Below are 13,729 nucleotides of genomic sequence, written 5' to 3'. Positions count from 1 at the left end.
GCAGCTCAAGCTTCTCTCTCTCTCTCTCTCTCTCGCTGCGAGAGTGAAAGTTCGAGGCGGTACGAGCAAGAAGGATGTTCTACTCTCACCAGCTTCTCGCCCGCAAAGCTCCGCTCGGCCAGATATGGTGATCTTCCTCCTTACTCCTTCCCTTTTGATTCGTTCGATTTCACCGCCATTATCGATCCTCCTTTCGGTTTCGCAACCTCGCGAACGAGCTTCACGTCCCGTTTGACGTCAGCTCGGTTTATGCGCCTCCTCATGCGAACGTGAAACTGGTGTACATCTTCTTCGTTGCCTGCTTAAACTCGCCGGGATAAGCATATGTGTGGCTAGTCATCGGCTTGTAATACCGAGAAACACGTAATGGTTTTGTTCTTTTGAGTTGTCGAGTCTCCGTCGCTGCTCTGCCATCAGTAGCGACGATTTCAATTCCGGACGATGACCCTGCTCTTGTAGGCTTTGCTGAGAGTGCTGGCGTAACTTCTGCAGTGATCTTCGGGTTTCTCTCTCTATTCAAAGGAGAGCGACGCGTGTGCGAACGCTGATTTCCGATGTGGCATTCTTTCTCTGTTTTACGTCAACTTCGATACACCTGATTCTCCCGCTACATACAGAGTGTCCTGAAATAGCGCGGTAACTCAGGCCGGCGAACGAATGACGCGATCACATAGTCTCAGTCTCTATGATTTTACTGAGAAAAAAGGCGTTCTGATTCTGTGATTTTGATGAATGTTTGGGTTGATGAAGGATGGCCGCGACTATGCATGCGAAAATAAACCGGAGGAAGCTTAACAAGCTCGACATCATCCAGATATGGTACGGACAGACATTTCTCGTACTTTCAGCGTGCCGATGTTGCATTCGTGGAGTCACTGAAGCGTCCGTTCTTCTTTTTACTCTTCAGCGAGGAGATCTTGAATCCGTCCATCCCGATGGCGCTCAGACTTTCCGGAATTCTGATGGGTATTTGAATTCCGCCCGTTGTTTTCTGGTTTCCTTCTTCATCCCGGTTTGCATGTTCCGTCGAATGGAACGCCTGATTCGTTATTGTCTCTCACAGGTGGAGTGGTGATTGTCTATGAGCGGAAAGTGAAACTCCTCTATGGTAAGCTTCCAGTTCCTCTCTTGCTATGGATTTCTTCATAATTTGAGAAAAAGAGAAATGAGTAACGCCGTTTCTTGATGTTGGGAATGATTTGCAGACGACGTCACTCGTTTCCTGGTACGATCATGACTCGATCAAAAACCCACACCCACCTCGACTTCACAAGCTTTTTTTTTCTATTTCTTATCCTTGCGTTCGTCTGTAGACCATGAATTTTTTGGTGGTATTAGGTTGAGATAAACGAGGCTTGGAAGGTTAAATCTGTTCCAGATCCAACGATCCTACCCAAGGGAAAAACTCAGGCCAAGTGAGTTGGGCTTGCTCCGCGTGATTTTTGTGCCGACCGGTTCCCTTCGATCTAGACTCGATTCATTTCATGTTTCGTAGGTGTAACCTAAAGAGTGTTTGTAGGATCGGCATTTAGTCCGAATCCGCATCTTTTGTGTCATTTTAGAAAGCTATAATTTCCCACAACGCCATTTTAATAGCCCAAAAAAGATTAAGCAGAAACAGTGGGACGAGGGCAAGCTGGTCAAATTAATTTTGTTGAAGAGAGAAGTTCATGGCGTTTCTACATGTGTAGGAGAGAAGCGGTTACTCTGCCAGATAACCAGGAGACAGAGATCAGTGGTATCGAGCAACCCCTCCATTTCTCCTATGCCACGGCCACCATGGGTTTCCAACACACGGCGTACTTTGCTATGGTAATTTGCGCAATTTGATGTTCTTTGATCTTGTTGTGATATGTTGAGAATGCCTTTTGTATGTAGTGACTGCCGTTGATAGTACGATTTGGTGGTTCATTTTTTTCTTTTTGTGGCCATCTCATCTGATGATGATCTCAGAAAACCGTTTGGCATTTCCACTTCTGTACTGTCCTCATGACATCGCTCTCTCCGTGATTCGTTTGTGGTTGTACTATGGATATCATCTACAAGAGGATTTGGAGCGTACCGGATTGAAATGAAAAACATTATTATGATAGTTAAATTTGGTTTTCGGTTAAAACATCAGCAGAACTAGAATAGGGAAGGCAATAATTTGGTCGATATCGAGGGTAGGCGTTCTTGCAATAGCAGATATAGATAAAAATAGCGAGACATGTGTGACTTATTGGTATTTGAGTACGATAATGAGCCTGAGTGATCACCTTACAAATGGACTCTTCAACAGTCGTCAGTTTTGGAAATGCTAGCTAGTTAAGGCGATGATTCTAGAGAAAGGTAAATTCTTCACTAGCACAATCATCACATGCTTTATTGAAGAATTAGCAGGAAGATGAGTACATTGAACAATGGGAATGCCATTTATTGAATACTTCATTCTATGTTCAAGACTTGTCCAATGTTTGGATGATGATCTTTTGTGAAAAGTAGCTTTAACTGTCATGTGCTTGAGTTTGACAGTGTTTGAGTTTCATATTTATAAATTAAGCAAGGATTCAAAGCTAGAGAAACACCTAAGCTAATGACAAATTCTTGAAGTTACCTGGCAACCTTAGGTATCGTTCACAAGAAAAGTGCACAACTTATATGTGGAATGTTGAATATGCCCAATTTCTCATGGCCATGGCTCTTCTGCTTAATTTTCGGTATTGCAGCGACTAGATAATGTTGACGAGACCTGCATGAATGACAATGAAAGGAATGTGGACCAAAATCAAAACTATCATCAAGGTTTGTGATCAACCCCATCATCTTTATCCAGCTTTTCCTCTTTTATCCGTATCGGTCAGATTAACATCATCAGTTCTCCATTTTCACAGCTGACGCAGCAAATATAACCTTATTCGATCATTTTGATCCTTATCAGGCTGATAGAGAACTATTTAATCACTTTGAAAGGTAATAAGAGCACTCTAACCTCAAAGGATGAGAACTCTAATATTAGATCTATATCTTTCTTTGGTCTACTTCTAAGAGAAAGGCTATCTTGTAATTGAGATGGAATATCTCGTTTCTAAACTTCACATTGTATTTGTGATGGAATATCCTGTTTGCTTAACACACCATCACAAGCATCTAGTTTTGCATTGCAATACCGTGTAATTGACAGGTTTGATATAGAGGGAGAGGACGAGACTCAGGCAAATTTTGCTTCAGGAGAGGATGCACACATGCCAAGTACTCTTGTACTCTCACCACCATTGCCTGATGATGCTCCGAGAGGTTTGCAGCACAATCACTTAAGTTTTCTGTTTACTGAATGGAGGCAAGTGTACATGAAGCTAGAACTGCTCGGCAATTATTTGATTTCTACTACCCGAGAACCAAATTTAGATCTATGTGAAAGAAACTTTACTTGACAGAGATCCTTCAGGGTGCACCACGTTGCCCATCCCCATATAGCAATTGATGAAGCAGTATATTCCTCTGAATTATTAAGTAGCTAATAGATTCATGATATGATCATATGAGTAGCTCTATGATTTTATCCTTAAGCATTTGACACAGTGATACGAACAGATTCATATTCATTTCCTTTAATTTCTGAGTCACGTCCGATAAAGCACTGAGCATGCATTGCAGATGGCCTTCGGTGTTAGAGACATATATTAAGATGCACACGGTTCTACTTGGATTTCTTTTCGAAATTAAAGTATTGAATTTTTAGCGAAAACACCTTACATAAATTGACTATTGCGCTTCCTGGCACAGAGGAAGTTCAAAATCAACATCCAGAAAGCCAAATAAATCAGGAAACTGATGATATCAAGTTTCCTCATCAGGTCACTAGTTAACTTACCAAAGTAACCTTTTCTCCTATAGAAGTAAAGACAATTTAGAGTTCACTGATAATGATAAAGGTGCGAATGAAGCAGGATAAGCAGAGACAGGGACAAGCCAAAAGGAAAGCTAGAAGAGCAGAACCTTTTGCCATGGACTACGAACAGACAATCATCCCTGGAAATATATACCAATTATGGCTGCAAAACTCTTCAAGCATTGTCTCAAAAAGAGGAAGAAAGAGAAAGGTTAGTGCTTCTCCTTTTGGGTCCAACGCAGGACTACATGGCCGAGTCAAGCAATTTTTGTGAACTAACCTGTCCCTTCCGCTGGGTGCTTGGAGGGTTGGATGACTAAATTTGGAGGGACATCCATGTTAGGAGTTTCAGCTTTCAGCCTTTTATGTTAAACAGTAACAATAAAAAAACTCTGATGAGACAATTCCGAGATGCATTTTCTTGCAGCGTACATGTGTGATGAACAGCATGAAGATCGCTCATCTCATGGAGCTACCACCAATAGTACTAGCATGTGGTTTACTGAATGAAAATAGAAGCATCTATTATCCTCCTCCTCTCATGGAGCTGTGGACGAGAAGTATCCAGCCTCCCCATGACTCACCTTCTGGTCAGCCTTTGGCAAGCCTCTTTTATAGCAATTTGTCGTGCTTGATAGAGTGCAACCCCAGTTCAAAATAATAACCGTTCTCCACAGGAAGAACATCCCCGCCCTTGCCACCAGAACCATCATCGTCATCCCCCCCAGAGAGAGCATATTATCAAGATTTAGGGGCACGGGTATGCCTCTCATCTTTTTACTGGAGTACCTGATTGCAATGTGTGTGTCTGGACTCCGTCTGATGAAATATTTGATTGTGAAGCCTTTCGAAGATCTACACGTGGAGGTCAACCCACATTCACAAGATGTCTCCATAGAGAAGCTGCGGAATAATTTTGAAAATCGGGAAATGCCCCCGGAAATTTTCATGGAAGGATTTAGAAACAATCTCATCCACAACAAGACAGCGGCAGCAGATCCGGACCCACTGGTAACCCCAGGAAATTCAGGTAATGCTTACGTATTGGGATGTATCACATATTGCGGAGAACAAGCAAAAATCTCTTTGCATATGGTATTACAGGGGATGATGTAAGATCCATACCAAGCTCAGCTTCTGGACACAACTTCATAGCACACAATGTGGAAGTCAACTCCGGACGGTTAGTGAGAATATGCATCTTTCCTAAGAGTGCTTTGGATAGTGCACAAAGATTTACAGGCAGGAATCAAATTTTCTCATGAGAGCAAATTAATACTATCGTGGAACTAGTTGGTTCTATCTTGCATCTTATTAGTTTGTCTCATTTACTGAACAAATAATTGATCATATGGATCGACATCATTGTACCTAATAGATCCAGCAAGAAGCGGCCCTTTTCTTCATCTAGAAACAGCAGTAGTGGCCTCGAACCTGTAGCTGAGGAAAATTCATGGTTAAACGGGGGTCCCAACTTCAAGTTATCAAGGCTGCCTGAAGACGGCCAAACACCCGGTAGGTATCCCATTGATATCAAAGAGAAAGTGCACAGTCATGTCATATTGTCGATTACTTAGAGACGCACGGCAAGTGGGCGACCTTCTTAAGTGTTCTCTTTCTTGAGCGTCTCCTGCAGAACTGCTGGTGGAAACTGGACCAACACAAACCCAACGCCCAATCAGGAGTCCTCCTGTTGACAAGCTTACAGATACTATCCGCACGTATGTTGCAAAATCTTCTCAATCTATCTGCTCAAAGTTTACTTTTCCTTGGCATAATCAAGGTCTACCGTACCCTCTCTTAATGGCTGCAGCCAGATGAAAGAGCATTTTGAGACTCCCGGGGCCCCCAAGGAAGAATCCCTGAACCACCTCGCCACTGGGATGAGCCGAAAAGGAGCAGCCACGCTCTTCTATCAGACTTGCGGTACTTGTCCATGCAATGATCTAATCGCTTTCGGTCAATGAAACGCTCACGATTCACTGGCTTACAGCTTATTTCAAACCCGCAAGACCAAGATACCAAGATTAATCAGCTGATTTGTTGATGCAGTTCTTGCGACTCGTGATATGCTCGGAGTTGAACAAAGGGTGCCTTATGGAGATATACTCATTTCTCGAGGAGCGAAAATGTGATTCCACTTAAGGTCCACATTTCCCGCGTGAAAACTCTTTCTACTTTTCCTGCTCTTCTTGCCGGAACGTTATGCAAGAGCTAAACTGAGAAACCTTCTCCGTTTCCTACAGATTGAAACAAGGCGGACCTGAACATGTCCTAAATTTTTCTTCGGGACGACGGCCTATTTTGATGACAGTGGGCAACTCTTAGACTGAGCTTCTCTTTCTTGAAGTGCGATATCTATTTGATATTTCCTGTCTTGAATTTAATCCTACTCTCTTCTGGGAGTTCTCATGTAGCTCCGGCTATTAATTGACATCACAAGATTTTTAGCTACGTCACTAATTTCAAATGCATTAATCGGCGCTAACATCGGACCATTTTCCTCAATGCGACCTTGCTGCAGAAAGGCAAAACAGCGGGGAAGCTGTCTGAATAGGATGTAACCAATCTCGGACCCCGACGAATGTCTCTGCTTCATCCCACATTTTCATCGTTTTCAGTCATAAAGAAATCGAAACGGAGGCGTCACCCTCTGACAGGTTTCGAGCGGGGTTCCGAAATCCCAAGTGCTGACAACTTCAAGGAGTTAAACAGGGTCAAACCCCAAATGAATTTGTCAGATTAAGCAAGAAATCATCGTCGCCTGGGGAAGTAAATGAATTGACAAAAAATTCACTCTGACAGAGGATGTCCCCAAATGCCCAAATAATTTATGCCTAAAAACAAGACACAAGCATTTATTTTCATTGAAACCAAAGCCCAACTCACCCTTTTTATCTCGCCTTTTTTATAAATCCTTTTTCTACACCCATTTACCCTTCTCTCCTTCAAATTCGACCTTAGCCCTCAAAATCCTCTCTCTCTCTCTCTCTTTCTCTGTGTCATGTGGCCACTCAGGAGGATCAACAGCTCACCATCATCAACCAGATCAAGGTCAAGGAGCTTCTCTTGCTCGTCCTTCAAGGACATCCAGGACCTCTGCACCGAAGAGGCCAAGCCCGAAACTGGATCCAGACCCGAGCCCCCCAGGAGCCCCTCCATTTTCCACCGGGTCCGGATCTCCAGCTGGGCCCACCGCAATTCCGCCCCGTCGTCGCCCACCACCCGCCACCACTACCTCTCCTCCCCTCCCTCGTCTCCCAAGCCCAAACACCGCCTCGGCTCCTCCGACAAGGATAAGCCCGCCATCGTAGTCTACTTCACCAGCCTCCGCGTGGTCCGCAAGACCTTCGAGGACTGCCGCGCCGTCCGGTCCATCCTCCGCGGCCTCCACGTCCCCGTGGACGAGCGCGACCTGTCGATGGACTCCAGGTTCGTGGCGGAGGTGCAGGGCATCCTGGGCCGCAGGAGGCTGTACCTCCCCTGCGTCCTAGTGGGCGGGCGGCTCCTGGGCGGGGCGGAGGAGGTCCGGAAGCTGCACGAGAGCGGGGAGCTGAGGGCGCTGGTCGCCGGCGGCGCGTCCCCGGCGGTGGGGCGCGGCGCCTGCGGCGCCTGCGGAGGGCTGAGGTACGTGGTGTGCGAGCGGTGCAGCGGGAGCCGCAAGATCTACTCGGACAAGCAGGGGTTCAAGAGCTGCAAGGCCTGCAACGTGAACGGCCTCATCAGATGCCCCTCTTGCTCCTCTTACTGATCAGTTCGCAAAGCCTGAAATCGCAGATGGAACCCGGGACTAGGATCGTGGATTATCCCCAGATTATCATAGACAATTGTGAATCAAAATTGAGTGACCGTGATGGTTTCTGTCGTTAGAATAAGATGGAGAAGAAGGATAGTGGTTGAATGTTTTGGTTGTATTCTCTGCGCGACTCTCCAATTTGTTTCCTTCTAATTTGTACATACTCTAGGAGCTTATGTTACCGGTGGCTGTCGGGTCAAGTTTATGAACAACGGACACCTTGAATTCCGGATTTCGGAACCCATCCTTCGTGTTCAATCGGACCAAAAATGATTTCCGACGCTACTAACATTCTTGACTCTTTGATTTGGGTTCGACCCCAGAACCCATTCCTCAAGTTCAATTGGACCAAAAATGCTATTATCGATTCTCAACCATTCGATTTGGTTTGACTCTGGAACCCATCACTCGAGTTTAATCGGACCGAAAAACGATTTCGACGCCACTAACAATTTTCGACTCTTCGATCTTGTTTGACTCCATCACTCCCAATGAGCAGATGATAGTCGTGTCAAGCAACAGGCAACAATCAACTTGAATTGGAAATATGAGATTGGTATTGGGCCTATTGGCCGATACGTAACATGATTAATATTAAGAAAAACCTATAACTAATACACTGGGATAAATTTATCTTAAAATATTTTTTTGATCATCAAAAACCTCAAACCGATGTACCGTGATAAATTTACTTCAAATTAATTTTTTTTACTACCGAAAACCCTAAACCAATACATTTTATCATCCATTAGTTTTCGTTAAATCATATTAATATAAAAAAAAAATCACAAATTTATACATCTATGACAAATGGAAGGCAAAACCTCAAACCGGTCCACTTATCAGCTGACATGAGTAATCTAATTTAGCAATTTAACGATAACATTTAATAGAAATTAATTAATGATAAATTGTCAAAAATATATCAGTTTGAGCTTTTTTAAGTCAAAATTTTAGTTTGGGTGAATTTGTCACACATGTACTAATTTGAAATTTTTCGTAATATTAGCCATACATAAAATTACTTCCATATATGAGCCTGAAAATGAGAAAACTAAGATCTTGAAAGAAGATAATACTAACATAGACAAGGCTATGGAATATTCTTGAATGGAAAGTGGACTTTGAATAGCATTCAAATCAGTTCCTACTCTTTTTTCTACTAGAAAGATTAGTTTCTACTTTAGCACCAGATACTTAATACTTTCTCAATGTGAAGCTTTTTACCAACGAGCTTTAATAGCCTTGATTATTAGGTGCATTTTTGTGATCAGCATAATTCAGTTCTTTGAAGTCTAGAACATCACGTGCGACACATAACCTTTTTGAATATAACTCGTTATTTATTTGGCATACAAGAGCACAATACAATTTTCACAACATCCCCTATATGGAATCTTTCGTTCGCTTAAAATGGGATATTGGTTGAATGGAAAGTAAACTTGATAAAATATTATTAGTTTCTACTTTTATTTCTGCTAGAAAGATTAGTTTCTGCTTTAGCATTAGATACTCAATTTTTTCTCTATTTGAAGCTTTTTACCAACAAAATTTAATGGCCTCCCATTATTAGTTTTTTTTCTTTTTTTGGTGATGAGCATGGTTCAGTTCTTTAACGTCCAGATTATCACAACCAACATATTTCCTTTCCGAATATAACTCAGTAATTACATTTAGTGTGTAAGAGGACAATAAAATTTTCACAACACCTCTTATATGAAATCTTTGGTTCGTTCGATATGGGATAATCTTAAATGGAAAGTAAACTTCAAATAGCATTATCAGTTTCTACTCTTTTTTTTTTCTTTAGAAAGATTAGTTTCATTGGTTTCTACTTTATTGTGCTACTTAATTTTTTCTCCATGTGAAGCTTTTTACTAACAAGCTTTAATGGCCTCCCATTAGTAGGTGTATTTTTATGGTGAGCACAATTCAATTCTCTAACATCTAGAATGTCACATGTGACATATATTCCTTTTGAATATAACTTGTAATTATATTTAGCATGCAAGAGCACAATGAAGTTTTCACTATGTCCCTTATATGAAATCACACAAGTTTAGTTTTATATATTTGCTTCTTTATACTAGTACCACTAGTTACCAACACATGTAATACCAAAAGTCATGTGAAGGTTCAAGTCATCTAAAATTATTATGCCACTCCTCCACTAAAAACTTGCCTATATGAAAGTCAAGTTATTCTCTATAAATCGACCACCTCGCCCATCGACAAACCATCCTTTGAAACTAAGGGACCATCAAAACCTTTGACTGGTCAAACAAACTCCTCATCGACCCATGCGATGGAACTACACTTTGTGCATACTACCACCAATTTGAGCAGCATGGTATTCAAACTCAAAACACACAAGAACTCCAAACCATAATAGTGGAAGGTGATCCAACCTATAAATCCAAAAAATTAAGGGATAAGTCGAAGCCTAGTAAATGAAATTTTTAAGTCTAAGGTAAGAGATCATCTTACCACTTAACTTGGTACAAACAACATGAATTCAAAACAAAACAAAATAACCATTTATGACGAATGCAAGAGTAAATGAATTATCTTTTTTTATCATGACATGTTGAGAAAATCATTAGCAACACTACATAATGTAAGCAAATTCACATAACATATTGCGTAGTATATTATTTTCACCAATTAATTCATTAATAGAAATATGTGAATATATGCATTTATACATACACATAAACATGCATCATATTCGTTATTAGCATATCATTTCATCCCGACATATGAGACATCTCCACTTTGAGGCATCTTGAACACACCCTAGGCATCCCAACACATGAATCATTTTAATTTTGAGGCATCATCGCCACTAATATGTAGGCAACTGAAATTACTTTTTCATAATATTTTTCATGACACTTTTCATATTTAATCACCTCGCAATAATGTACATGATAACATTGTAATCATATAAACTCCATCATATCAACAATGAAAGCAACATTCATTTCAAGAATCAACATTCAGTACATAACATCTTTTCATGCAAATCACTTCCGAAATACACTTACAGTAACCCTATCAGTAATCGCACTAGTAAGTGAAGACATGCTTACGTTCTTTCATTTCTCACACAAACAATAATAAGATATTTAAAAAATCAGCAAATGGATTCGACAAATAGATTTTCAACTAATGATAAGTGGATTATTTGGCAAGTGGGTATATTCATGCAAGCATATATACTCAGACAAGTGTATATACTCAGGCAAATGGATATACTTAGTAAGTGAATATATTCAAGCAAATAGATATACTTAGCAAATCAACATGAGCAGTAAGTGATTATACTCGGCAAATAGATATGAATAGTAAATGGTTATATCCGACTAATGGATATAAGAGGTATGTGGCTATACTCAATAGGTGGATATAACCCCAAGTATCCTTTCCAAGTCCAGTTTCATCATGCCCAGTTTAACACACAACATGGTAACACACTTTGCGAAAATCAATCGCACATATCTTTCGCATGTAAATACTCATCAACATAAGTCAAATCATCGCAACATCTCAACACGCCATAGATAAGGCTGCTTACACCTAATATCAAATACAAACTAAATTAATAAAACATCAATCAAGTCAACAATGCTAAGTAAAAGTTTAGCTTAGTCCCTAGAGTTTTCATTTAGCTCTAACTCAAAGCTTTAACCAACTTTAAAGTAAGATAAGCAAGAATATAGGATGACAACTTTTAATCTTTTACAAAAGTAGATTGAGAAGAGGATAAAGTTCATCAAATCACCTTGCAATTCTTAAAAGATAGTATTTTTCAGCTTCAACAATATAAGTATGAATCCTTGCTTTAAAATTGAAAGATCGGAAAGTGAAAATAGAAGAGAAAAGTGATGGGAGGTCTCATCTTTCTTTCTTGGCAAGAGCAAGTTGAAATTCTTGAAGACATAAGAAGAGCTATTTATAGGCAAAGGGAAATGAACTTAGAAGACCAAGGTTAAAAGTGATAATGACCTTGAGTTAAGAAGATAAATGATAAGAATTGGTGGAGATGTGACAAAAATATCACATATGGCCACATTTGGTTTATTTGGACAAATAACCAAGGTTAAAGTAACAATAACCTTGAGTAAAAATGTTAGAACAGCTAAAAATGAGATATTTTGAGAAAGTGCTGTTAGCTAGACCCGTTAAACGGGTGGGTCGGGTCGGGTTTGTCGGGTCATAAATGGTCCGACCCAAATCGACCCATTTAACCCGTTTATAACCCATTTATTGTAGTGCAAATTTTTTGACCCATACCCGATCCGACCTATACTCAACCCATACCCGACCTATTTAACGAAACATTAAAAAGCTTATATATATACTTTAAAATGGTATTGCTAACATGATTTTATACAATACAAATTTTAAAAATAATTATTTAAAAAAATCAATTTTAATTATTTTTTATTTTTAAAAATTAATTTTTTTATTTTTAGTTTTTTAAAAAATTAATTTTTAATTTTTTTTTAAATAAAATTTTAATTTTCTTTTTCTCTTTTCTTTTTTTTTTTTTCTTTTTATTCTTCCTCTTCTTTGGCCGGCCGCCGGCCACGACGAGGGCCGCGACCGGCCATAGGCGGGCGGCTCGCCTAGCTTGTCGGCGCCGGCGAGCGCAAGCTCGCCCCTCGCCGGATCCGGGGCGAGGTTGGAGCCTCGCCCAACGCCGGCGAGTTCGAGTCTCGCCCGATCGGCGAGGCTCGGGCCTCACGGATGTTGGTGAGGCCTCCGCCTCGCCGGATCCGGCGAGCTTGAGGCTCGAGCCTCGCCGGACGTCGGGCGAGGCCTTCGCCGCGAGATCCAGCGAGCTCGAGCTCGAGGCTCGCCCGAGCGTCGGCGAGGCCTCGCCTCGCTAGATTTGGCGAGCTCGAGGCTCCGCCTGGTCGGTCGCCGACCATCGCCGTGCCGGTGACCGAAGGAAGAAAAAGAAGAAAGAAAAAAGAAAAAGAAAAATGATTATAATTTCAGTTTTTATAAAAAAAATTATAAAGTTAAAGAGAAGAAAAGAGAGATAATGAGATTTTGAGTGAAAAATGAGTTAATAAATGGGTCATAAACGGGTCAAAGAGCTGACCCATTTAAAACCCATATATTTTAGTGTTTACCCATTAAAACTTATTATGGATGTTTTATAAGATAAAGCTTGACCCATTAATGACTCATTTAACCATAAATGGGTTCATAAATGGGTTGCACAACCCATTTAACACCTCTACTGTTAGCTAGGTAAATCGAATGAGTCATCAAGAAATTAATGGACTAAGGTTGAAATATGTAATGTAATGTATGTTATCTGGGCTAGACTGAATTCAATGTCACTAAGATCATGTGTTTTGAAACTATTGATGGAAAATGAAGAGACGTGATATAAATTAAAGAGGGATGAATGACTCAGCTTGGTTTTCAGAATAGATTTTGTTAGGTTACCAAAATATATAGTAAATTAGCAATAAACAAGGAGCCAATGCATGTTTCAGGCACTGATAAATCAGAAAAAAAAAATATTTTTAACTCACTAAAATTATTAGTGGAAAATGTTGGATGCTTTAGTAAAACCACAATTTGGTGAATTTAAAACTTGAAAGTTAATATATATGCAATTCAAAGCATGCCAATCTCTTCTTACAACCACCGCGACAATAAATCAATTAACCTCACTTTAGATTATTAAAATACATTTATCAATTTAATCTCAAAGCAATACATTCTAGGCAACTACAATCTTGGAAAATTATTATAAATATTATTACCAAATATAGAAAATTCTGGATGTCACAAGTTTAATTCGAGTTGGATGAAACACCTAATCAAACTAAAATAGCACAAAAAAACATATGAAACCGATTTGAACTAGAGAAGAGTTTGAAATTAAACAACCAGAAGCATAAATGCTACATTTGGTAGATAGGTTAGAAGTTGGGATAGAAGTCATTTTATCGCATCTCATGTTTGATTCCTAGCCAAGATAGCATTAAAGTCAAATATAGGAGGGATACGATATGGAAAACAATATCCCGTGGGAG

General features: G+C 40.3%; 2 protein-coding genes across 3 annotated transcripts; both read left to right on the top strand.

Annotated features, from left to right (window-relative positions):
- Positions 1-548: 548 nt before the first annotated feature.
- On the top strand, positions 549-6,359 carry LOC104455911 (sister chromatid cohesion 1 protein 1). 2 transcript variants are annotated; one of them, XM_039316793.1, is made up of 20 exons: positions 549-819; positions 908-966; positions 1,064-1,108; positions 1,206-1,225; positions 1,339-1,415; positions 1,692-1,812; positions 2,709-2,784; positions 2,874-2,952; positions 3,164-3,276; positions 3,766-3,836; positions 3,927-4,082; positions 4,299-4,461; positions 4,549-4,631; positions 4,715-4,901; positions 4,976-5,054; positions 5,250-5,386; positions 5,508-5,592; positions 5,685-5,797; positions 5,924-6,017; positions 6,118-6,359. In XM_039316793.1, exons 1-19 carry the CDS (start codon positions 752-754, stop codon positions 6,004-6,006), a joined length of 1,815 nt encoding a protein of 604 aa, XP_039172727.1. In that variant the 5' UTR covers positions 549-751; the 3' UTR covers positions 6,007-6,017; positions 6,118-6,359. The 2 variants fall into 2 exon arrangements, with proteins under 2 accessions (XP_039172727.1, XP_010068917.1); XM_010070615.3 differs by having other exon boundaries at positions 550-819; positions 3,930-4,082.
- A 516-nt stretch (positions 6,360-6,875) lies between these two features.
- LOC104454414 (uncharacterized protein At3g28850) lies at positions 6,876-7,622 on the top strand. The gene has a single exon (XM_039317968.1). The coding sequence runs from the start codon at positions 6,876-6,878 to the stop codon at positions 7,620-7,622; it is 747 nt and encodes a 248-aa protein (XP_039173902.1).
- The last annotated feature ends 6,107 nt before the right edge of the window (positions 7,623-13,729 follow it).

This window comes from Eucalyptus grandis, chromosome 7 (genome assembly GCF_016545825.1).
Source record: "Eucalyptus grandis isolate ANBG69807.140 chromosome 7, ASM1654582v1, whole genome shotgun sequence".
Classification (NCBI taxonomy): Eukaryota; Viridiplantae; Streptophyta; class Magnoliopsida; order Myrtales; family Myrtaceae; genus Eucalyptus; species Eucalyptus grandis.
This window is presented reverse-complemented; position numbering and strand designations above follow the sequence as displayed.